Genomic DNA, 25,527 nt, shown 5'->3' with positions numbered 1-25,527 from the left:
AAGAAGGGTCTAGGCCCGAAACGTCAGCCTTCCTGCTCCTCTGATGCTGCTTGGCCTGCTGTGTTCATCCAGCTCTACACCTTGTTATCTCAAAGGAAGAAAGTGATGGCTCTGATAGACAAGATGATAAAGGGGCACGGGTAAGTGGGAGAGAGACCAGAGCAGAGAAAGGTGGGTTTCAGGGCTATAGCAGGGAAGCAGCAGAAGCAACTGGACAAACTTTGTGACAAAAAGTCCACTTATGAAGATGGATAGTAATGGAGGGAAGGAAACCCATCAATGAACAGTGTTCTCCAGAATAATCCTGGCCTAATGAATACTTCTGAGAGATGGGAGTGAAGCTAAACAAACTCAGGCAGTGATCCAGCCAAATCTGGTAATGTATGATTAAAGCAACTAAGAGGGTCAAGTCTCTGCCCTTTGGAACACAAGTGAGTGGAGGTGAGGGCCATACCACAGAGATCAATTGGGATGAGACTGAATAAAAGTCTTACTGGAGTCAAAAGTGGAGTGGTTGAACATAAAAAAGTATTTTTTAAGAATGGACTGTCAAAGATTAGGCAGCTGTTGAGTTTGAAAATGCAGCTGTAAGTTATTTGGGAGAAAGATTTTTTTGGAAAGGAAATGGAAGTGGCTTGGATGGTGGGAAGGGGAGAAAGAGGATTGCTTTTCCAGCAGTGAACAGAAAAAAAGTTGGGTAAAACAGTGAGTATGTATTCAGTTTAGATTTTAAATTTGTCAGTGAATAAAAATTACTTTAATTTCTTTTACATGTTAATTTCTTGCAAGCCATTTGCCAACATGCAATCATTTAGCTCAGAAGGTAGGGCAGCCTGTTGCTGTGGATTGATCTGTAGACTGACATCAATATCACCAATGGAATCAAAAATTAAGCTGGTGGTAACAGAACTTGTCAGTTTCTTGTCACAATTTAATTCCCTTGCTTCAGAAGTGCTCAATATTTCAAAATCGAATACTGCTTCCAAAACACCAAACTAGGTAGCAAAAAACATGGTGTGATCACTGATGACTTAGCACAGAACATTCAAGTCTTTGTTGCAGTAGGCTAAAATCTGGGTGTAAAAGTTCGAAAAGAAGGCTGCAAATGAGCAATTCACTTTTAAGTTGGATACAGTTCTTATAACAATCACTAGTTTATTGTGACTGAATAAGTGCAGTTCATTTTAATTATATGTAATTTAAAAATGTTACTGACGTTTGCGATTGCATCAATTATAATTATGATTTAACAAAATTAATCAAATTCAGATTTTGTGACAGGATTTTTACTTGTACTTACAGAGTCCCATTTTCTTAGCCCATCATTTTCCCTGAAAATGGCATGTGTACTAACTGAAAACTACAACCAACTTCCAATCCACTTGGTGTTCGTTGGAGTCACTGAATGATTGTGTTAAAACTTTCACATTTGTTTATTCATTCTACTCCATCACTACTTTTTCTCTCCTTTTCTCATTTTTCCTTTTTATCTTTTCCTTGCTTGTCTATTATTGTCTTTCTTTTGCTGCCTCAGAAATTGTGTTGGCGAAAGTCACTCAGACTTATTAGCGCAGCAGCATTTGACTTAGGAGACAGGTAGGTTTGGGGTACCAGAATCTGGGTTGGGAACACATATCAGAGATATTTATGTACATTTTGTGGAGTTACAGAGCCATCCGGTTGTTAATCTTCCAAAGGCTGAACAGGTCCGAATTAGCTCTGGTTCATTGGATAAATGCATGTTACCTGGTCAAATGGCCTAACAGCAGCCTGGGTTCAAATCTTTATATCTGATGATCTAGGCTACCACAGACAACCCTATTATAATTTATCTCAATGACCTTGGACTACAGAGCGCTAAAATGCATCAAGGCTCCTCATTCTCATCACTTTACATGAGATCCTTGTTAAACACCATGTGGGGAAATATTTGGGGAGCATATGATTGGTTTTACTGTCATGCCTCCATAATCAAGACAGTCTGCTGAGACTGATATATATATATATAAAGAAAAGGAATTGTGGGCACTGTTGAAACCACAGTTTAATGTATTTAGGAAAGGGGAAAACTGGTATTGAGAAATCAAACCAGCAGGACTGAGGACTGCAAGGAGTAAATTTTTTCTACAAAGCTAACCACTTAGTACTTGGCCAAGCCTTTTGAAAAGAGTGCAGTGTGTAGATATACCAGGAAATTATGGGACGAGAACCCTCAATGTCCAAAAGGCAACTCAATTATTTCCACGTCTTTCTCTCATTGCATACGATGAAAGCATTAAGATTGTCCAGATGCAGTAAAACGTTCCCCAACATTATTCAAACAGAATGCTCAAGATAGAATGCCTCAATAACCTTTAAAGTTTTTGAGAAGATTTGTAGCTTGGGTTGTGGATGAGGTTATAGATTTGCTTGCCGAGCCGGTGTGTTTGATTGCAGACATTTCGTCATCCTGCTTGGTAACATCGTCGGTGAGCCTCCAGTGAAGCGTTGGTGTTCTGTCCCATTTGTTTGTTATTTAAATGCCTCGTTTGGCTGGGATGGGTGACATCACTTCCATTTCTGTTTTCCAGTTGTTTGTATATGAGGCCAACGTAATGTTTCTCACAGTCTTTGTGAGAACAGGAGCACTTATACAGAGTTTTTAAAAGGAATGGATACCCAAAAAGCACAATCCGCCGTTACCTCCACGACAGATCACACCAAGATGACAAGACATGGCCGGGCACATTAGTCACCCTACCGTACATCAGAGACATATCAGAGATGACCACAAGACTACTCAGATTCCTAGGTATCAGGGTAGCCCACAAACCAACATCCACCCTGCGACAGCTACTGATGAACATAAAGGATCCCATACCCGCAACCAATAAAACTAATGTGACAGACAAAATACCACGCAAGGACTGTGAGAAACATTACACTGGCAAAACTGGAAGAAAACTGACAGTAAGGGGACACGAACACCAACTAGCCACCAAGAGACAAGACCAATTGTCATTGGTCACAATACACATGGACAAAGAATGACACAAATTCAACTGGGACAACATATCCATAATAGCACGAGCTAAACAGAGACATGCCAGGGAATTCCTGGAGGCCTGGCATTCCAACTGGAACCCCATCATCGAACACATTGAACTGGACCCGATATACAAACCACTGAAAATCGGAACCAGAAATGATGCCAACCACCTCAGCAAAATGAGGCATATAAATAACAAGTAGGACAGAACACCAACGCTTCACTGGAGGCACACCAATGATGTTACCTAGCAGGATGACGAAATGTCTGCAATCAAACACACTGGCTCGGCAAACAAATCTGGAGCCTCATTAATCTCTTAAATCTTTGCAACCTGTAAATTCTTATTAAGCTAGATTAGCTGGAATACTAAGTAACATAATAAGCCTTTATTCTTACTTCATCTCTGGTGAGATCAACATTAGGTCTGTAGGTACGAGTTTCAAGTCTCGTGTGAGCCACCTTTAAAGGAGCAGCCTTTGCTCGAAGATCTGCTTCAAGACGTCGAATATCTTCATCAAGATCTGTGATGTCCTCCAAGATCTAAGAGACAACAAGGACTTAGCACACTGATAAGTTCTTTTAATTTAATAAAATTGAGTTCACAAAATCAACCTTTGAATCTGGCACTTCACAGATCACAAGCATATTTTTCTCTACATTGAAGAGTCAAGTTAGAAAGTCATATCCTTCATGTATTTCAATGCTGAGTATCTAGACAAGGTACCATTATAGCAAAGATTCTGGAGGATCACAACAAATTGGATAATTATTTCCTAAGTTCCATATTTAATGCAGGAGTCTGGACACCAGAAGTTGCTGTCTGGTGTTCTCTCAAATGACAGGGAGTACTGATAGTCTCAACCATCTACTCAGACTGCAAAACCCAATCCGATGTGATCAGTTTTGATTTCAACAGGGCAGACGGGGAGAGAGAAATTTTGGATAAATATTTTACAAAGAAATACAAAACAGTATGAGGAAAAGCAAGGAATTTGAATATAGCAGCTTGCTCTGGTTAAACTACTGGCATCAGTATAGGTGTTGGTATGATGGATTAAATAGCTTCAATCTCTGCTGTAAAAGTCATGATTCCACAAGTACTGCAACACAACAGACGTTACACTAATTACATCACATTACATTTCCACTTTGCCTAAAGCTCAAAGTGCCAATCTTTGGGTTGTGTCCTGTATTCAACCAAGCAAGACTTCCCATTGCTAATTTTTCTAATCAGCAACAAGAGGCTCAGCATTGGTACAGGTTTCTGAACGCAGCACTGTTACAGATCAATAAAATTATCTTTGATCGCGTAAGCATTAGTTTGTTATAAAAATGTATTTTAATGAGTTAGAAATGTATACTTGTTTTAAAATAGTTAAAATGCAAATAAATATGGAAAACATGCATCTAAATGGAATGAGTTCCATTACATTTTTCTCCTGCCATTTCAATTCATTAAGCGCCTGTTCAAATTCATGGATTCTTTTTCTGAAGGCAAAGTCAGTGGCAACGCGTTGTGCCTCTATTTCATTATCAGTCTGCAATGACAAAAATAAGGAGACAATTTATAGGTAGCAATTTCAAAAGTTGTTTATCATCTACTAATTGTTTTCTCTTTCTGAAAGATCGCCCTGACATTTACAATTCACACTTGTCCTGCTTGGCAAATGTGTCACTCTCCTTGAAAAGACTGACCTACCCCCGCGGTGATGGAGTGTATTCTCACAATAGCATGACTCAGTTTGGTAACTAAGTGAAGGCTCATGGATATGTGTCCACTTCTTACCACTTCATCACACAGCAAATTACCACATCACTTCCCTGTATTAACATGGGCCTTGTGGAATTTTTGTATTGTGTCAGAAATCAGCAGGACTAGACTAAAAATATATTTTCTTCACTTTCTTTCTCCCTTTTCCTTTGTCCAGCACCAGGGTGTCTCTGCAATTTTCTCAAAATGCTTGTGTGTTGAGTCATCAGCAGCTGAGTGTGGAAGAAATGCCTTAATCAATTCACTGATAAAATTTCCCTCTTTGAGAAAGCTCAGTTTGACACAATGCCAGCTATGCAGCATAACTGGTCCTCAAGCTGGGGTTTATTCTGTCAGAGAATACAAGCTTTCAGATGGGGAAAAGTGAAGATCTTAATAAAAATAAATTTGTTTACACAATGAATTATGGTCACCATAGATAAGGAGTTCAATGGATTGGAATTGTGAACTGGATCCCACTCTGGATTTAAATTTGTCTGTATTTTATTCTCCCCACCTGAAACCCAAACAATGCAATATCTAATAATGTGGTGTGTAGATCCAGTTGAGTAGGGGCTTTCACTGATTAGCTGTTAAGGGCAGGAGCCCAGGATTTTTACTCATTCTTAGCTCAGGGTCACTGGGGTCCATAAAAGTGCCTTCACTGCTGTCATCGCTGAGATCAACACAGGCATGGGTGTAGCCTTGAGACACTTAACATCCTGTTACCTCTGTTTCAAAATAAACCAGGATTTACTGATCATCATTACATTGTATAGTTATCTTCTCCAGTGAACATAGTCTTCTTCACCTCCCCCTTTTCCCATAAAGATACAACTGTACATTGTGGAATTTTAAATTTAATTTATGTTAACATTAATTTAAGGTTCTACTGACAATGAACGCTGAGTACATCAAAACTATTTTCATTGCTTTATTTTGGGGACTGTATTACCACAGGTATGCTATTCAGTTAGTTGTCTTTGACAATAGTGGGAACATTTTAAGCAAAACAAACAGAAGTTACTGGAAAAGCTCAGCAGATCTGGCAGCATCTGTGAAGAAAAATATCACAGTTAATGTTTCGGGTCTGGTGACTGTTCGTCAGAACACTTTAAGCAAACTCTGGATTCAAGCCACATAAGGGGACCTTCCAGTAAATGGGAAAAAGCTGGGTCAAAGTAGTAGATTTTAAGGAGTGCCTTAAAGGACTAAGACAGGCACAGAGATAAAGAGTTTTAGGAAAGGAATTCCAAAGCTTAGGATCATGCTGCTGAATAAATGATAGATCAATTAAAATCAGGGATATTCAAAAGGCTACAAGTGGAGTATTGTACGGCTGGAGGAGATAACAGTGATAATAAATGAGGCCTTGGACTCAGTTGAAAACTATTATGAGAGTTTTAAAATCGAGGAGTTGCTTAAGCAGGACGAATGTAAGTCAGCAAGCAGAGTGGTGACAGACCAGTCCCTTGGGTACTTGGTGTGAGTTAGCATATGGATTGCAGACTTATGCCTCTGGAGAACAGAACCTGGCAGACTGCCCAGGGATGCACGGAATAGTCAAGTACAGAGGGGGATAAAGACATGGGCAGGTGATTCAGCAATAGGTAAGTTGAGATAGGAGTGGTATTTGGAACATAAAATGTTACAAAAGTGGAAATAGGCATTCTTAGCAATGTCCAGTAGTGTGGTCAGAAGCTCATCTTGGGTTCAAAGTAGCATCACATTTGTGAAAAGACTTTTTCAAGCTTGGACAGTTACCAGAGAAAGGGAAGGAGTGAGTGGCTATGGAACTTATCGGAAGAAAATTTGCTCATCCAATACTAGATGGTGTCCAACAATTTAGAAATAGTGGATGGGATAAGAGAGACCATCATTTGGTAGTGTTGAATGTTTTCAGTGTACATGTGTAAACTTAAGCTGTGTTTTCAGAATAGCAATAACTTCAAATTATAGTGTTCCTTAGAGAGGCAACATCTCAAAATTACATTGAAGCAAAGAGGGGAAAATCAGTGAATTGATGATGAGGTGAAACACAAAGATTTTAAGGAAATTGTGCAAATCAAAAGGGAAGTGATGAGCTAGAGACATTTTGTTTGGGGTAAGATCAAGGTTAGATTTGAACAAACACACAATGAATTGTTGGGGTACAGGGAGCTATTGGCACCAGAAAAGTAAGACAGCAATAACGAGTCTTTTCTGCAGAAGAGGAATCCAGAAAGGCTGCTATGCTGTCCATGAGGAATTTAAATTCTTCCCTCTGATCACACAATACTATATCAACACTATAACCACTCTCTCCAATCCAGTTGAGACAGGTTGGAGACCAATCTTTGGAACAGTAACATTTCAAAATGCCTGTATACCAAATAACTTCCCCTTTGATGCAAGGATTAATTCACAGTGACTATTTTATCTCCTAAATTTAGAACACTGTTTCCATTTCCTTCTTTGGTATTCTGTTATTTACATTAACAGCATTTAGCAAAGAAAATGATGGACAGGTCTGCATTGAGTGGATAAATTTGGTAATTATGTCACAGTAAGTGCGAAATATCTGATACTTGCATAATCTTTATTTAGAAGATGGGATTGTCACATTCCTGGTCACTACGCGTCACATTTGTGCTGTTAATACAGCTTGGTTCTGAAGTTGGGGACCCAAAACATCCTGGAAAAGCAGCCTTAATATCTCATTTGTTTTACACCAGTTAAAATAGTGGGGAAAATGCATCACAGACAGACATTCAAGGCATTCATTTCTACTTTTGTAATATCAAGTTCGAAAAACTGAAGGTATTAGACGTTCAATAAAACTTACGTTTTTAATAGTGGCTGAAATTGCTTCACGGAGACTGGTTGAAGCTTTCATTTCTGCCTCTGCACGATCCTTGTTGTACCGACTGAACATATCCCATTGCTGTTTCGTGGTGGATCTACACGTCACAGGGCAACAACAAAAAAATTTATTGATCATCTGTTCCTTCTCACATTTTAAATTTTTTTTTAAAAACAGATCACACAAAACTTCCCTCTCAGGAGTGCCCATGATAAGTCAGTGGGCACATTCATTGGTGCTCACAGTTTTGCAGTCACAATGACAAGAACACCAAGGTCATAGACAGGTCCATGCTGATTCAATTATTCAGCCAGGACAGAAGTTGAACTGCTACAATTGGGCCAGAATCAGGGTTCTCACATCTGAGTATTTGGTAACCCTGCTGGGAAAATACAGTTGTGAATATTGAGTAAGAACAATATCAGTTTGGTGGTAACAAGATGTGGAGCTGGAGGAACACAGCAGGCCAGGCAGCTCAGAGGAGCAGGAAAGCTGACGTTTCGGGTCTGGACACTTCTTCAGAAAATTTCAGCTTTCCTGCTCCTCTGATGCTGCCTGGCCTGCTGTATTCCTCCAGCTCCACACCTTGTTATCTCAGACTCCAGCATTGGTAGTTCCTACTATCTCCGGATCAGTTTGGCGGTGATGTTCACAGAGAAATTACCTATTGACCCATCACTGTATTTAGGCTTACAAACACGAAAATGCACACATGCAAAACATAATAAAGCATTGCCATTGCTCATTAAACTTTTCCATATCACTTGAGCAGAGAAGGGACAAAACATGGTGAAAATTTGATTCATCACTGAGTTGCAAAGGAACAGTTTTATGAAAACATTTACTTTAGGGTGGTTAAGAAGGCATTTCGCATGCTAGCCTTTATTGCTCAGTCCTTTGAGTATAGGAGTTGGGACATCATGTTGGGGTTGTACAAGACGTTAGCGAGGCCTCTTCTGGAGTACAATGTTCAATTCTGGTTGTCCTGTTATAGGATGGATATTAGTAAGCTGGAGAGGATTCAGAAAAAGATTTACCAGGATATTGCTGGGAATGGAGGGCTTGAGTTATAAGGAGAGGTTGGATAGGCTGGGACTTTTTTCACTGGCGTGCAGGAGATTGAAGGGTAACCTTATAGAGATTTATAAAATCATGAGGGTATAGATAATGGCAGGTGTATTTTCCCTATGATGGGGGATTTCAAGACTGGGGGCATATTTTTAAGGTGAGAGGAGAAAGATTTAAAACATACATGAGGGGCAACTTTTTTTTTTTTTTTTTTTTACACAGAGAGTGGTTTGTGCGTGGAAAGAACTGCTAGAGGAAGTGATGGATGTGGGTTTGGTTATAACATTCAAAATGCATTTGGATAAGCACATGAATAAGAAATGTTTACAGGGATATGGACCAGGTGGGACTAGTTTAGTTTGGGATTATGGTTGGCATGGACCAGTTGGACCAGAGGGTCTGTTTCCGTGCTGTATAACTTTATGAGAGTAAGAAAGCAAAAACAAATATAAACCCAATGATATATACATAAATCTTCAGTGGGTCAGTGGTTTGGGTCAAGCAAATTCAGATCTAGTACAGTCGTCCCAGCTTCAATATCCCAGATAATACTGACTTAGGTGATCTCAACTCAGCAACACCTGTTCATAGAAAAGAGAAGCCACTTGGGTTTCTTGGCCAATGGCACCTATGGAACTGTATTCCAACATGAGTCAGCACCTTGGTCAAAAGAGTAGAGAGTGTAGAATTGAGATTAAGACATACAGAGATGCAAAGTTGAGAATGATCAGAGTTGAAATGTAAAAAGGTATTTCTTACCCTGGAGGGATGCGTAATGGGTTTGGTTTGAACGAGATGTTTGGGGAATTATTGTTGAGTGACAAGGCAACTTCGTCAATTTTCAATGCTTCCTTTTTATTGCTGATATCAAAGACCAATTGCTGACGAGCTTCCATTAACAAACTTCAAAGAAACAACAGTACATACTTCAAATAATTTTTACATGCACATTGTATAGCTTCCACCTGAGCAATCTGCTGTCAAAACACTGTTCATATTGTAAAGTAGAACATGTGATGGATCTCGAGGTACTATATCATTGTTTGCAATACCCTCTAACTGCACCATGTCAATCCTTCATGTGCATGACTGTATGACTCTAACTCCATTAGAAACAAAATGGTTCAAGAAAATCTTTAGATAATGCAACAATAAGTACAATATCTGACCAGAAGTTTAAATTCAGTAATGACAGATGCAAGGATAGAGAAATCTAGTGTTGCAATATAGCAAGTTCAGAACAAAAAACAGAAATTGCTGGAGAAACTCAGCAAATCTGGCAGTATCTGTGGGGAGAAAGCAGAGTTAAAGTTTTGAGTCAGATTATCACTGGACTGTTAATCCAGAGACCCAAGTAATGTTCTCGGAACCTGGGTTCAAATCCCATGGCAGATGGAGGAATTTGAATTCAATAAAAATCTGGAATTAAGAGTCTAATGATGAATCTATTGTTCATTGCCAGAAAAACCCATCTGGTTCACTAATGTCCTTTAGGGAAGGAAGCTGCCATCCTTACCTGGTCTGGCCTACATGTGACTTCAGACCCACAGCAATGTGGTTGACTCTTAACTGCCCTCTGGGCAATTAGGGATGGGCAATAAATGCTGCCTAGCCAGTGACACCCTCATTCCGTGAATGAATAAAAAAAATTCAGTTTATCTTCTGTCCTGACCTATTATCAATAATCCCCTTGTCTGCCTACCACTTTCATCGCTCTTTCTCTCTCTCTCTCTTTGTGCTGTGTCTCCCCCTGTCTGGTCACCTCTTCCCCCTACCCCCAACCTCACCTTCACCATAAATACCATTCTTTCCTTGCTGCTATCAGTTCTGACAAAGAGTCACTGGACTCGAAACAGTAACTCTGCTTTCTCCCCACAAATGTTGCCAGACCTGCTGAGTTTTGCTAGCTATTTTCTGTTTTTGTTGAAGATCTCCAACATCCACAGTTCTTTGTTTTATTGTAGCAAGTTCAATGTTGGGCTTTGACTGACAGATTCAGTTACTCTTCACTGGGAATCGCCCAGACCACAAATGGTATTCTATCTTTTGATTAAGGAAGACTGGGAGCACCAGTACAAGAGGTACACCAGTTTTTAAATCAAATGCTAGGTTGAATAATTTGAAAGCAAAACACTACAGATGTTGGAAATCTGAAATCTGAACAAAGAAAACAATGGAAAGACTCAGTAGGTCAGGTAGCATTTGTGTTGAGAAGCAGGGTTAATGTTTCAGGTCAATGACATTTCAGAGCTGTTAGGTCAAACAATTATCAGGTCCACCAGTTGAAGGTGAAAATCACAGAGGCGAGATAGCAGTTCAAAACAGTCAAATGGAATGAAATGTTTTAGGTGTGTTTTTAAGTATGTAAGGCAGGATGTGTACATCTTATCTGGGTTAATCTAATAAACTCATGTACACTGCATTGGAGACAATACAACATAATGACTTCAATTAAAAGGAAAGTTTCAGGGAGTAGGATCCAGGCAGCTGAATGCTTCATGACCAATGATGGAATACAGGGAGAAAAGATGTTAAGGCATCTTTTACAATGAATTATATCCTCACCACTGGCTAAACACTACCATATATTGTTTGGTCAGTTCATGGATTTGATTCTCTCTTAGGCAGGAATGGATATGAAAATGTATTTATGTAATGCTTTTAATCTAGTAAATTTTTCATGCTGTGAGAGATACGAACAGACAGCAAACATTCACAACGAAATTAAGGGAAGTGACTAAAAACCAGTTCAAAAGTCAGGCTTTAAAGGATGCTTTTGTAGTCGAGTATGAAGACAGACAGGTTTTGGAAGAGAGTCGCATGATGTAAGATCCAGAAAGTTAATTCCTTGGTCACTGATATTGGAATGAATGGAAGGAGATGGAAAAGAAATCAAAGTTATAAAGACACGTGCTGACACTTTGGGATGGATGGATTGCAGCAGCGGGGTGAAGTTACAGAGATTATCCTAATATTTCAATTCAATTAGGTGAAGTGGGGAAATCAATGGTATTTGGTGAGAACAGAGATGATAGTTCATTGAAACTGAGAACGGGCAAGATGTGGGAAAGTTTGAAATTCTCACAAACAGAAAAGTGAACAAGGTTACAGGAGAATATGGGCCTAGATGGGTAACATTTGTATAAGCCAAGATAAAAAATTTAGCTACTTCTGCAAGAGAGTAGAGGGGCAAGTTAAAAAAGGGGAAAGCCAAATTAAATCTCAGAGGAATTGGCTAGGTGTTCTGCATGAAAATGATATACAACGTTTCTTTAGGCAGTTGATTTGAATAATTTATTATGATACTAACAGTGTTGGTATAAATAAGAGAAGACAGGTCACTAATAATCCAAAATACTTGGGAAATAGTGCACAAACAGCTGCACATACCAAAGTTGTTCAAAGGCCTCAGTGATTTTCTGCTGAAGCGCCTTCTTTGAGCCTTCGATCACCTCGACCTCCTTAAGAAGCTGTTCATGCACTTGGTCCGTCACAAGATCAATGTCCTGCCGACCTTCCCGTAAAGTCAGATTCTCAATGACAACATCCAGATTCAGATTCTTGGCTTCTAAAGCACGTTCTGCTTCCTCCTTACTCTTGAAAAGATTAGACCAAGCAGGAATCAATATGTTGTCCTAAACTTGTTCAGTTGTGCATTAAGTACATTCATCCATCTACAGGAAATTTTGATGCAGCAACTGTTGGGAGAAACTGCTCTTCACAGAGCATAAAGTACAGGTGGACAGGAAGAAAAGTGACTTAGGGATATGCAATGGCAGAGGATTCGTCCTCTTTCTTTACTCATTCACAGGATTGTGGACATTGCTGGCTCAGCAATTTATTGCCCATACTTAATCCCCCAGAGAGTAGTTAAGAGTCAATCACATTCACATCTGAAGTCATACGTAGGCCAAAACAGGTAAGGAAAACAGTTTTTTTTCCCTAAAGATGATTTCTGAACTAGATTGGCTTTTCCAACAATTGACAATGGTTTTATGGTCATCATTAGACTCTTACCTCCAGATGTGTTATTGATTTCAAATTACACCATTTACCATGGTGGGATTAGACCCCAGGTCCACAGAACATTACCCAGTTCTCTGGATTAATAGCCCAGCTAAAATACCACTCGGCCATCACCTACCTCAGCCACCTATATGGTTAAAATGGGACATCAAGAGAGTGGGTGTAGGAAACAAATTTATAATTATAAATATACAGTGTAATCATGTTGCAAGAATCAGAAATAATCAATGTGTTTAATTTACCCATAGAACCAATGTATTCCAGGGCCAGACAGACCAGGAAAGTCTCAGATTCAACATATGGTCTTTGTTCAACTGGTCAATCTCAGTTGATGCTGCAGTGAGCACTGTACTTCATTTGGAAAAGAGTGTGACAGGATCGGACAAAGTCAGCATGGATTTGTGAAAGGAAAATCATATGTGACAAGTCTACTGGTTATAGCTAGTAGAGTTGATAAGGGGGAGCCAGTGGATGTGGTCTACTTGGACTTTCAGAAGGCTTTTGATAAGGTCCCACATAACAGATTAGCACATAAGATTAAAGCGTGTGGGATTGGCAGTGACATGGATTGAGAACTGATTGGAAGAAAGGTACAAAGAGTAGGAATAAATGTAATTTTCTGAGTGGCAGTCAATGACAAGTGGTGAACCATAAAGATCAGTGCTTGGTCCCAGCTATTCATAATATACATCATTTAGATGAGGGAACTAAGTGCAAAAGCTCCAGGTTTGCAGACAACACAAAGCTGGGTGGGAGGATAAATGCAAGGAGGGTGCACAGATGTTACAGTGTGATTTGGACAAGTTGGGTGAGTGAGCAAATGCATGGCAGGTGAAATGTCATGTGGATAAATATGCAGTTATCCACTTTGGTGGCAAAAACAAGAAGGTATATATTATCTGAATGGTGACAAATTGGGAAAGGGGGAGGTACAACAAGACCTGGGTGTCCTTGTACACAAGTCACTGAAAGTAAGCATGCAAGTGCAGCAGGTGGTAAAGAAGGCAAAAAATATGTTGGACTTCATGGCAAGAGGATTCAAGTATAGGAGCAGGGATGTCTTTCTGCAATTATACAAGCCTTGATGATACCACACCTGAAGTACTGTATGCAGTTTTGGTCTCCTTGTCCGAGGAATGATGGAGGCAGTGCAACAAAGGTTTAGCAGATTGTTCCTGGGATGGCAAGACTGACGGAGAGACAGGATAGGCTAGTGCTATATTCACTGGAGTTTAGAAGATTAGGAGGGGATATCATAGAAACCAATAAATTTCTAACAGGAACAGACTGGGTAAATGTTGGAAAGATGATTTCAATGATCTGGAAGTCCAGAACGAGGGGGTCACAGTTTAAGGATATGGGGTAGGCCAAGTAGGACCAAGATGAGGAGAAATTTCTTCACCCAGAAAGTGGTGAGCCCATAGAACTCTTCGCCAAAACATCGGATGTTTTCAACAAGGAATTAGATATAGTTCTTAAAGCCAAAGAGATCAAAGGGTATTGGGAGAAAGTAGGAACAGAATACTTATTTGGACAATAAATTGTGATCATATCGAATAGTGGAACAGGCTTGAAAGGCTGAAAAGCCTACTCTTACTCCCATTTTCTATGTTTTTACAACTGATTTCTTCGTGATACACCAAAAAGGGGGATAGAGAATAGTGTCTTGATATTAACAGAATTGGGAAGGATATGGAGGAGTCCAGGAATATGTGATGGAGGCCAGAAGCAAGGAACATGGAAGCCATGTTCAACAAAAGGCTGTGTTTCACGTAGAAACAACTGTGTGACTTCTGCATGTCAGATTGAGTTGCTGACTGGCAAGTGAGCATGTAAATTTAGTTGCTGCCAAGACTTTTGGGAATGCTCCTCAATAGTCAGTAGCTGGAGGGGAAGGAGAGACAGCTTCTTTTTCCAGTGATCAACCAAGGCAAGCTAATACTGGAAAATTCCCAAAATTCACGGGGATGGCAGGACTGTGGCGGCCCAAAGGCTCCTCGCTAGACAATTGGGTGTTGAAATTAAGGCCTGGGATTTCCCATTCTATTCAGGCAGACTGAAGATCAAATTTGGGATCTTTGCAGTTGATAGGGTGTACAATGCAGTGCACTACCTATTGTGGTGTGAGGAGGTCAAACATATACATTTCTATTATAAAAATTTAATTATAAAAGCTTTTTGGCTGCACTATCAAGATATTTGAAGTATTTTAAAACTTTCTATTTGTGCTATTTTATGCATTTTCATACTCTCTCACTCCTCAATGTTCAAATTCTGCTGCTAGAAGCTCTCAAATATTGAAATTTTAACTTGAGCTGGGACTCTCGACAGCACAGTACATAGAACCCATTGTTTTGCAATTACCATATTGCCCAGAAGTGAAGAACTGATACCATTTACAACGTAAGAATGAAACTTTAAGTGCGAACTTACTTTGGTTAAAGCATCGATCTCAACGTTAATGTCACAAAGAGTGTTCTCTAGAACATCTTTCCACCGCTCTACTTCATCCATACGTTCAGCGAGTCTGGTGCTGTTATCTTCTTGATCCCATTTAGTCTATGACAAAGACTGAATGATCACTGCTCTTTTCGTCTAGTGCCGAGTTTAGGCAAGACTTGGCAAAGTTATACAATTTCTTATTTTACGCATTAAACCTTTGGAGCCAGCAAGGAACCTGGGCACTTCTTTTAGGGTTAATACAACAAAGGGAAGTAGAAACCTGTATGACAGAGGTGCAAGGTAAAGTCTGTAGAAACAGTACAACACATTTGAATTGGTTTGAAGTTTACAGTTATTCAACAGGTAGGCAGAGAGGAAAAAATACACCTTTTAAAAAGTCTCCAGCAATGAGTAAAATCTGGAGAATGAAAATTAACATCTACAAGTGAAATGTCAATGTCAGGAAGCTTATTTGGCAATAACTGAGATTAAATAAGCTATGAAAAATTCTGTTTCACTTGTATGGACATGCTCATACTTTCCCTGCCGTATTTATTCAATAACTATCACACAACTATTGCAGCCTCACATCATTCCGTACGTTTCTCTTGATGAGATGCCTGTATGACAAAGCTTCCAGATGAACAAAGCAATTCGGAGTACAATGTTCACCTTTCTGACTTTAACTGCACATGTACAGATGCTGAATGTTGCTTTCTAGTTTACTCCTTAAAGACTGGGAGTATTGATAGCCTCACTTATTTCTTGCACAGAATTCAGGCCATTATCTTCCTGGTGTTGAAATCTCCGGTGTCATGCATTTATTTAAAATTTGTTTTCAAAAAGCTGTGTCTTCCTCAAAATACCACATTACATAGGAACATAAAAACACAAGAAATAGGAGCAGGAATAGGCCACTCATCCCCTCAAGCCTGCCTTGCTATTCTATAAGATCATGGCTAATTTGCCTGAGGCTTCAATACCTCTTTTGTGCCAGTTCCTCATAGCCCTCTATCTCCTCAATATTTCAAAAATCTATCTACCTCTCTGTGAATACTTTCAGTGACCTAGCCTTCACAGGTCTCTGGGGTAGAGAATTCCAGAGATTCACTACCCTCAGAAAAGAAATTACTTTGCATCTCAGTATCCTTTAATTTTGTAACTATGTTCTCTAGTTCACTACTCCCCAGTGAGTGGAAACATCTTTTCAGCATCTAGCATGTCAAGCCCCCTCTGAATCATGTATGTTTCAGTAAGATCACCTCTCATTTTTCTAAATCTAACACATATAGGCCTACCCTGATCAGCCGTTCTTGATAAGTCAAGCCCTTCATCTCAGAAATCAGCCAAGTGCATCTCTCTTGAGATTATTCAGTCTGTGCTTTTTTAAATTACAAATTAGACTGCCTCAAATTTAGTACCTTTACTGTAGTTCCAATGGGCCATCCACAATCCATCAAAAAATAAAAACATATGATTATAAATTTATAATTTACGAACAGTATGTTCAAATCTGGCTTTGATTCCTACCTGGTTGTTGGTTTCATTCCGTAGGGCCCGACCTTCCTGGCGGATCTGATGGGACATATAATGCTGTCTTTCCGAATTGGTTGAGATCTGGTTATTGTTGGAGAACCAGTCTGGAACAGAATATCTCTGAGCTGCCTTTAAACTCAGAGTTGCCATTTTGCCACTGTGATATCAACTGAAAAAAAACTTCAGAATTATTGAAAGGTTGACTATGACTGAGCACTTCTTTCTTAATGACTGTAGCTTTTTTTTTGAGCGAGTGCAAGTCATGTCACGTTTAGCAAATTGAAACTTGCCATAAAGCTTGGCGAGTTTTCTTGCTGTGTCATACCAAATTTGCCACTATAATTGCTGATATTGACACAATGGGAAGTATAATATCTCATCTCTATTCCATCTTTCCATGTGCTGTTCCCAGCATCCGCCATAAGACCAAGGCCTCTTGCAGCCATGCCATCTTCAAGAGCCTATAGTGCACCTTGAGGAGTGCTGGCATCTGCCCTGCTCATGACTGGTGACTGGGCGGAGATGACTAACAAGGTCAAGTTGGCACTGAAGTTCCATAACAGGGACCTGGAGATCCCAGTTGATGGGCTGGTGCACAGGGTGGCCATCTTTTTCCTGGAGAAAGGAGGGACAAAGCAGGCCATGTCAGACAATGTCTGTCTGGTTAGAGATTGGCACCTGGAACATTGCCCTGTCCAGGGTTTGGTGGACTGGTCAGCAGTGCTGGAAAAAGGTCAATGACCTTCTTTGTGCCACCAGAAACAGTGCCATACTCTACTCTCTGTTACCTCACACACACACTATCCCTGTTGCTGCACTCACCTCTCACCAAGGCCTCTGCTCTGACACACACTCTACTACATGTAACCCCTTCCCTCATTCACTCCCCAATCTTCCTGCATCACTAAACCTGCATCCACTCAGCACTGTCTCCTCACTCATTCAGGATAACTTTTATTGCCCATCCCTAGTTGCCCTTAAGAAGACGGTAGTGCGCTGCTTTCTTGAACTGCTGCAATCCATGTGTTGTAGGTAGACCCACAATCTCTTAGGGATGGAGTTCCACGATTTTGACCCAGCGACAGTGAAGGAACAGTGATATATTTCTAAGTCATGATGGTAAGTGCCTTGGAGGAGTGGTCTTGATGTCAAGGGCTGTCACTCTCACCTCACCTCTGGAATTCAGCTCTTTTGTCCATGTCTGAACCAAGACTGTAATGAGGTCAGGAGCTGAGTGGCCCTGGTGGAACCCAAACTGGGCATCACTGAGCAGGTTATTGCTGAGCAGGTGCTGCTTGATAGCACTGTTGATGACACCTTCCATCGCTTTACTGATGATTGAGAGTAGACTGATGGGATGGTAATTGGCCAGTTGGGATTTGCCCTGCTTTTAGGGTATAGGATATACCTGGGCAATCTTCCCCTTTGCTTGATAGATGCCAGTGTTGTAACCGTACTGGAAAAGCTTGGTTAGGGGAGCGGCAAGTTCTGGTGTACATCTTCAGTACTATTGTCAGGGCCCACAGCCTTTGCAGTATCCAGTGCCTCCAACCGTTTCTTGATATCACGTGGAGTGAATTGAATTGGCTGAAGACTGGTATTTGTAATACTGGGGACCTCATGAGGAGGCCGAGATAGATCATCCACTCAGCACTTCTGGCTGAAGATTGCTGTGAATGCTTCAGCCTTATCTTTGCACTGATGTGCTGGGCTCTTCCATCAATGAGGATGGGGATATTTGTGGAGTTACTCCTCCAGTGAGTTGTTTAATTGTCCACCACCATTCATGACCAGTTGTGGCAGGACTGCAGAGCCTGGATCTGATCTGTTCATTGTGGGATTGCTCAGCTCCGTCTATCACTTGCTGCTTATGCTGTTCGGCACATAAGTAGTCCTGGAGGAACACAGCAGGTCAGGCAGCATCAGAAGAACAGGAAAGTCGATGTTTCGGGTCGGGACCCTTCATCGGAACTGGGGAGGGAGAAGGGAACTGGGAAATAGATAGAGAGGAAGGATGGTGCTGGAGGATGGCAGGTGGGATGGTGATAAGTGGATGCAGGTGGGGATTGGTCAATGGGATGGGTGGGGCAGATCGGTGGGGAGGAAAATGGACAGGTTGTGTCAGGTCAAGGTGGCAGGTGGGAGGAGGAGTGGGGCTGGGTGAGGGGAGGTGAAACGTCATAGGTGGATGCAGGTAGTGGGTAGTAGGGATTGGTCAGTGGGGCTTTGTCAGTAATGGTAATCAGATGCTGATAACCTGATGCCATGAGATCTGGAGTCAATGTTGAGATGTCCCAGGGCAACTCTCTTTTGGCCATATACCATTGCACTGCCACGTCTGCTGGGTCTGACCTGCCACTGTGACAGGACATATCCAAGGATGGTGACATTGTCTGTAAGGTATGATTCTGTGAGTATGACTATGCTTGATTAGTCTGTGAGACAACTCTCCTGATTATGGCACCAGCCCCCAGGTATTAAGTAGAGGAATTTGCAGGGTTGTCAGGGCTGTTTTTGTCATTGTCATTTCTGGTACCTAGGTCAATGCCAGGTGGTCTGTCCAGTTTCATTTCTTTGTTGTGACTTTGTAGCGATTGATGCAACTGAGTGGCTGAGGGAATGCCAGTTTTCTTCCCTGAAGGGCATTAGTGAACCAAATGGGGATTTCTGACATTTGACAATGGTTTCATGGTCAGTTCCAGTTTTTTGTATATGTGATGTGGCGGGATTTGAACCCAAGTCCCCTGAACATTAGCTAAGTTTCTAGGTTAATAGTCTAGCGATAGTGCCATTAGACCACTGCCTCCTCCTCAAGGACAGAAGAGGTCCTTTGGCCCATCCAGTCTGTGGTGACCTGTCTGAATAATCCCACTTTTCAGCACATCCCATAGCCTCGAACATTATGACATTTTAAGTGTTCGACCACAAACATTTTAAAGGTTGTGAGGCTTCCAGCCCGGCAGTTCCTTCCAGATTCTCCAACCATCCTCTGCCGAACGTTTTCCTCAAATCCTTTTCAAACTTCCCACCCTGCATCTTAAAATTATGCCCCTTGTAATTGATCCTTCAACTAAGAGGAACTGCTCCTATCCTATCCACCCTGTCCATGCCCCTCATAATCATATCAGGTCCCACCTCAGTCTTCTCTGCTCTAAAGAAAACAACCCAAGTCTTTCCAGCCTCTCGACTTAGGTAAACTGCTCCAACTTGGGCAATATCTTGGTAAATCTCCTCCAGTGCAATCACATCCTTCATAAGTGTGGTAATCCAAAACTGTATAGGGTACTCCAGCTGTGGCCTAACCAAAGTTCTGTATAGCTCCAACATAACCTCCCTGCTCTTATAATCTGCGCCACGTTCGATAAAGACAAGTGTCGCTATGCCTTCTTAACTAACCTATTAACCTGTTCTGCCACATTCAGGGATCTGTGGACAAGTGCCCTGATCCCTTTGTACCTCTGAGCTTCCTAGTGTCTTGCCATTCATTGTGTACTCCCTTGTCTTGTTACTTCTTCCAAAGTGCATCACCTCACATACTTATAGGGATTAAATTCCATCTGCCACTGATCTCACCAACCTGTTTATATCATCCTGTAGCCTGACACTTTCTTTGGCTATTATACACACCATGAACAATAAGGGACCCAGCGTTGATCCCCGTGGTATGCCAATGGACACCAGCCTGCAGTCACACAAACAGCCTATCTTGCTGAGTTACCCTGGGTCCCGTGTGGTTTTATCTCATTCTCCCACGTCAGGTCTTGACATAGGCTTTGCAGAAATTCATATGAACTGACATCAACTGTACTGCCCTCATCTAATGCTGGATTACCTCCTCAAAAATTTCCAATAAATTTGCTCGGCATGATCTTTCTCTGACAAAACCAAGTTGACTATCCCTGATCAAACCTTGCCTCACATCAGTGAAGATTAATTCTCTCCTTCAGCGTTTTTTTCCAATAGTTTCCCTCCCATTGATATGAGAATGTGACTCCAGACTCACTGCAATGTGACTGATTCTTCAGTGCCCTCTGAAATGCTCAGTTGATGGGCAATTAGGGATGGACAATAGAATGTTGGCCTTGCCAGAGACATTCTTAAAGTAATAAAAACAAATTCATTCTTTTGAACTCCAGAGATTACAGACCCAATTTACTCAAACTCTCATCAGAGGACAACTCAGGCATCCCAGGAACTAATCTACTGAAAATCTTCACTGTTCTGCTTCAACACAAATGTACATTTCTTAAATATGGAGACAAAGTTATGCACAATACTCCAGGTGCGGTCTCACCAAAACCCTGTACATTTAGGAATGGGTAGGCCATTCAGACCATCAGGCCTGCTCGACTACTAAGTGAGTGATTGTCCAAGGTGCTTCTTAGGAGAATTATGAAATAAATTTTGACACAAAGCTATATAAGGTGGTATGAGATCAGATGATCAAAACCTTTGTCAAAAATGTGAATTTTAAGGAGTATCTAAATAGAGGAAATGAGTTAGAGGGGAGCAAATTAGGGACAGAATTCCAGAACTTGAAACTTTGGTAATGACGCACAGTTAGCAATGGTGCAGCAATTAAAATCCGGAAAGCACAAGTGGCCAGGATTACAGCAGCTCAGATACCTTTGACAGTTGTAGAGCTGAAGGAGATTACAAGATGTTGCTTGACCAGGAGCCACTGTAAGTCAGTGAATACAGAGTAAACAGGTCTGAGTAAGTTAAGACATGGGCACAGTTTTGGATGACATCAAGTGTACAAATAGTAGAATCTGGTTTGCCAACCAAGAATGTATTGGAATCATCAACTCTAGAGATATTTAAGGCATAAATGAGGAAATCATCAGCAGATTATGAAACTGGGGAATGTTACAGAGGTGGAAATTGATGCTTTTAGTGATAGCATAAATTCAAGGCTGGAAGCTCATCTCAGGATCAACTTGTCCATATTCCTTTTGCAATCTCTTTGTGCTCTCCTTGTTTGTATTCTCATCAAGCTTTGCATCACCATCAAATTGTTACATCACACTTGCTATTTTGTCTAAGATATTAATATAGACTGCAAAAAGTCAAAGCATCAGAACTGATCTTTGTGGCACTTCACTAGTTTCAGCCTGCCAACTTGAAAATGTCTTGTTTATCTCTACTGTTTAATTTCTGTGCATTAACCAGCTCTTCATCCATCCCAGTATATTATCCACAACTCCATAAGCCCCGATCTTGATTGAAACTTTTATGCATGCCTTTCTGAAATTCAAGTAAGTTACATCTACTGCATTGTCTTTACTTACTAGTTGCATCCACAAAGCCTTAATAAATCTGTTAAGCAGAATGGCACTTTTGTTAAGCCATACTGACTTTGCCTGGTCATACTATGATTTTGAAATGTCACAGCACACAAGGCAACAGTCCAAATAATTGCAACTGGGGTTAGAATAGATTGATGCTTGATGATAGCTGTGGACAGGATGGACTGTGTGAAACTCAAGTATGGGCCTGACCTGGTTTCCACTCAATATGTTTCCAAACTAACTTTCTAGCACTAGATCCTAAAAAACAATGAAGGCCAGGAATCCTTGTTGGTTTTCCAACAGGAGTGGCTCCTATTGCCGTCTGGGGTGGGATCAGCTCATGCATGCCAATCTAGAGTCTTTTTGCTTTACTCTCGATTGCAGCAGAATCTATGAGAATTTTTGCCTTGCTGTTTTAAAAAATGAACATTTCCCAAAGTCTTACCATTATATTTTCCTACACTAGTTGAAGGCGGCAATAGTATCACGTGAAGACTCGACTACATGAAACGAGAATAAACGTTTCTACTACTTCAATTGCACACCAACAAAATGCACCATTTGGGTCGGAATTTGTAAGCCAGGCACTTACCCACAACTGATAGGGTTTTCTTGGACTTCTTCAGGGTAGTCTGGAGCATGGGCTCGAGGCGCTGCCGAGCGTTCCAGCCGCTATCACTAACACTATCACCGTTGCTCGGAGACCGGACCCTTCGCACCAATCAGAAAAAAACTGAACTTGAACAAACACAACCATGGCAACTGGAAGTGCTACAACCAGGCGGCGCCATTCAGAAATGCCCTGCATCAATAATTGACTCTGTTTTTGTTAACATTGTATTGAAGAGAGAAGGTAGTCTTGGGGGAAAAAAAAAAGTCAAGATCCGCTCAGTAAGACAATTTTTTCCCCCAGGGGAGGCATTAGATTCAGTCTTGATTGACTGTGAACCCGCAACATTAAAAACGATTGAAACGTAGTATGCAAAAACAGAAATTGCTGGAAAAGCTCAGTAGGTCTGGCAGCATTTGTGGAGAGAAATCAGAAATAATGATTCGGGTAGAGTAACCCTTCCTCAGGGTCTCTCAAGTTCTGAGGCTTTGCTTCTCGGTGCTTGCGGTAGTTTCTCCCCACCGAGGCAAACAGCATAAGGTGATGGAACTTACACATTAGCATCGCTTACACCTTCGAGCCAGTTGTACAAAACGCAGTCGTTACCAAAAGTCATATTTCCACCTGAATGGCCTCATCCTTTACTGTATCATGCCACGATTCAGGAGAGTGTCTTCGCCTTTCAGTTGTTAAAACCGTACAACGCGAATTGAGTTAAGGCCTTTCCTTGTCTGTAGTTTGATTATCTGCCAGACGGATCATTGGTGCTTTGGATTCAGCTTACTCCTCTGCAAACAACAGATCACTTTATTTCCATCCCACGCTTGATCAGGAATTACTTCCACACATAGCACCTGCCATTGGCATGTGTTGGAAGGATTTGCCAACTTGTTTATCTGCATTATAGCAGATGACAGTAAGGAATTAGTATCAACAAAAATAGAAAGAACATTTTATATAGGCTATAAAGCATTGAAACGGGCCATTAAGCTCAACTAGTATACTCTAGTGGTGATGCTCCATTCAAGCCTTCAATCTTACCATTTCGTATGTAACCATCTGTTCCATTCTGCCTCAAATACTGGTTTATTTTCTTCTTAAATGCATCATCCACTTTCATGTTCTAATGACTCTGGGTAAGACTTTTTCTGAATTCCTTATTGGGTTTCTTGGTGATCATCTCATTTTGATGATCTCAGCTATGCCCTTCCTCACAACAGGAAACATTCTCTGTATATCCACTGTACCAGAACATTTTGTGATTGTAAAGACCTCAATGAGATCATCCCTCTGCTTTTTATTTTCAGCGGGAGACCCATCCTGTCAATCCTTTCCTGATATGAAAACTCATGCATTTTAGTATAATCCTAACATTTTTCTGCTCCTCTCCAGTGCTTCTACATTCTTTCTTTATGGTGATTGTAACTCTGTAGTACTTTAAAAGTGATATAAGCAAATTTCAAGACAAGTTTTGCACAACATATCAACTCTTCAATTCTATCTTAGAAATAAAGCCTTGAGCTGTTTTTGTGGTCTTGCTAACCTGTGGCATAACATTTGTTCATCAATATGGACTCAGATGTCCATCTCTCTATCTCATCTCAATTTGCAATTTCTGTGTAATAAATAACCTACTCTTCCAATCAAAATGTACTATCTTATTTATCAATGTTAAACAATTTACAAATTATTTCCTGTTTGCAAATTAATGCTCTTCAATACTTTGTTGCAGTCCTGTTTGCACTCTTACCTCCTTACAAACTTTGACAAGGTTGGTCAAGCAAAATTTCCCCTTTTGAAATCCATGCTTACTATTGTTCATGATTACATTTCTCATTCTAAACATTCTTCTATTTGCTTTCTCAGTAACGATTCAATTACTTTTCAGTTACTTTCCAGTTCCAAAGCAGAGTAATTTGGATTCAAAATATTAGCTGTTTTTCTCCACAGACACTGCCAGATCTGTTGAGTTTTTCTAGCATGTTTTAATTTCCGATTTCCAGAATCCAGTGTTCTGGCATTTATTTTGCTCTAATGACTTTGTTATCCATAAACTTGCAGTACAGGCAGAATATGCTTTGCCATGTCTTAGACAAACCTTATTTTAGTTTAATCTTGATTTAATAATCATTTGTAATTATCAATTAGTTTAACTCGTTAAGCCATCAATTTAATACAGTATACTTTCCTCGTTTAAAGTTACAGCTCTAGTTTGGAGAAAGAAAAACTAAACCTTAAAATTTACCAATTACCCATCTGCTTACCTAAATGCCCATGGAGTTTAGCTTGCAGGTCTCCACCAGCTCTTACTACCTCTCTCAGACCACTCTTGCATGTAAAAGAGCAGAACATCACCTCTTCCTTCACTTAAATTCCCCGAGTAAAGTAATCACTCTGTGCGGCAGTCTTTAGTCAAGCTGGACTTTGTGCAACTTCATTTGCAGCCAGGCAATACCTCTTGTATTTCTGCTTGCAGATTTGAATCAAGCCCTGCTTTCTGGGTAGTCAGCTCTAACCAGCCACCTAATTTACTAACTGTTCAGCCTTCGCTAACAGACAGGTTGTTTACCATCAAGCGTGATAGAAACAAGTTAATATCAAGGTACTAAATTCAAATGTGGCTGGATTTTAGAAACAGATGAACCCTTAAATTCCCTGACTCAATTCTCAGAGTTAAGTAAGAACTCTGTTGTAGAGTTGCACTGTTGAGTTGGACTTTGTGCTACTTCAAGAGCTGAACTGAGAAAATCAAACAAAACTTCCATCAATATCGAACGAGATATTGAATCAATATGCACCAGAGTACCTTGGTTTAATCTTTCTTGGATTTTTTCCTCCTTCTAGATGGATAATAATTTAGTCTTCTGTGTTTTACCTAATTGCAGAGATTTGCAAGAGAACACTGCATTCAGCTTTTTTGCATGAATCAAA

At 40.5% G+C, this 25,527-nt stretch overlaps 2 protein-coding genes across 3 annotated transcripts in view; both read right to left on the bottom strand.

Moving 5' to 3' along the window:
* Nucleotides 1-23,313, bottom strand: part of tekt2 (tektin 2 (testicular)) — a 31,786-nt gene extending 8,473 nt beyond the window's left edge. The window contains exons 1-8 of one of the 2 annotated variants that reach the window (XM_020513554.2): nucleotides 23,151-23,313; nucleotides 16,690-16,864; nucleotides 15,151-15,276; nucleotides 12,082-12,287; nucleotides 9,451-9,594; nucleotides 7,606-7,720; nucleotides 4,462-4,569; nucleotides 3,428-3,571 (exon numbers count right to left, since the gene is read on the bottom strand). In XM_020513554.2, coding sequence (XP_020369143.2) covers nucleotides 3,428-3,571; nucleotides 4,462-4,569; nucleotides 7,606-7,720; nucleotides 9,451-9,594; nucleotides 12,082-12,287; nucleotides 15,151-15,276; nucleotides 16,690-16,845 — 999 coding nt within the window. In that variant the 5' untranslated portion in view covers nucleotides 16,846-16,864; nucleotides 23,151-23,313. Of the gene's footprint in view, nucleotides 1-3,427; nucleotides 3,572-4,461; nucleotides 4,570-7,605; nucleotides 7,721-9,450; nucleotides 9,595-12,081; nucleotides 12,288-15,150; nucleotides 15,277-16,689; nucleotides 16,865-22,578; nucleotides 22,661-23,150 lie in introns of those variants that run through there. The other variant, XM_048612851.1, reaches the window with a different exon arrangement.
* Nucleotides 23,314-23,365: 52 nt separating this feature from the next.
* The window catches only part of ago3b (argonaute RISC catalytic component 3b), a 91,565-nt gene continuing 89,403 nt past the window's right edge, over nucleotides 23,366-25,527 (bottom strand). The window contains exons 20-21 of the mRNA XM_048612840.1: nucleotides 25,403-25,471; nucleotides 23,366-23,384 (exon numbers count right to left, since the gene is read on the bottom strand). The gene's annotated coding sequence lies outside the window, so the exon portion shown is untranslated. The remainder of the gene's footprint in view (nucleotides 23,385-25,402; nucleotides 25,472-25,527) is intronic.

The sequence above is a fragment of the Rhincodon typus genome, chromosome 27 (genome assembly GCF_021869965.1).
Source record: "Rhincodon typus isolate 14 chromosome 27, sRhiTyp1.1, whole genome shotgun sequence".
Taxonomy (NCBI): domain Eukaryota; kingdom Metazoa; phylum Chordata; class Chondrichthyes; order Orectolobiformes; family Rhincodontidae; genus Rhincodon; species Rhincodon typus.
This window is presented reverse-complemented; position numbering and strand designations above follow the sequence as displayed.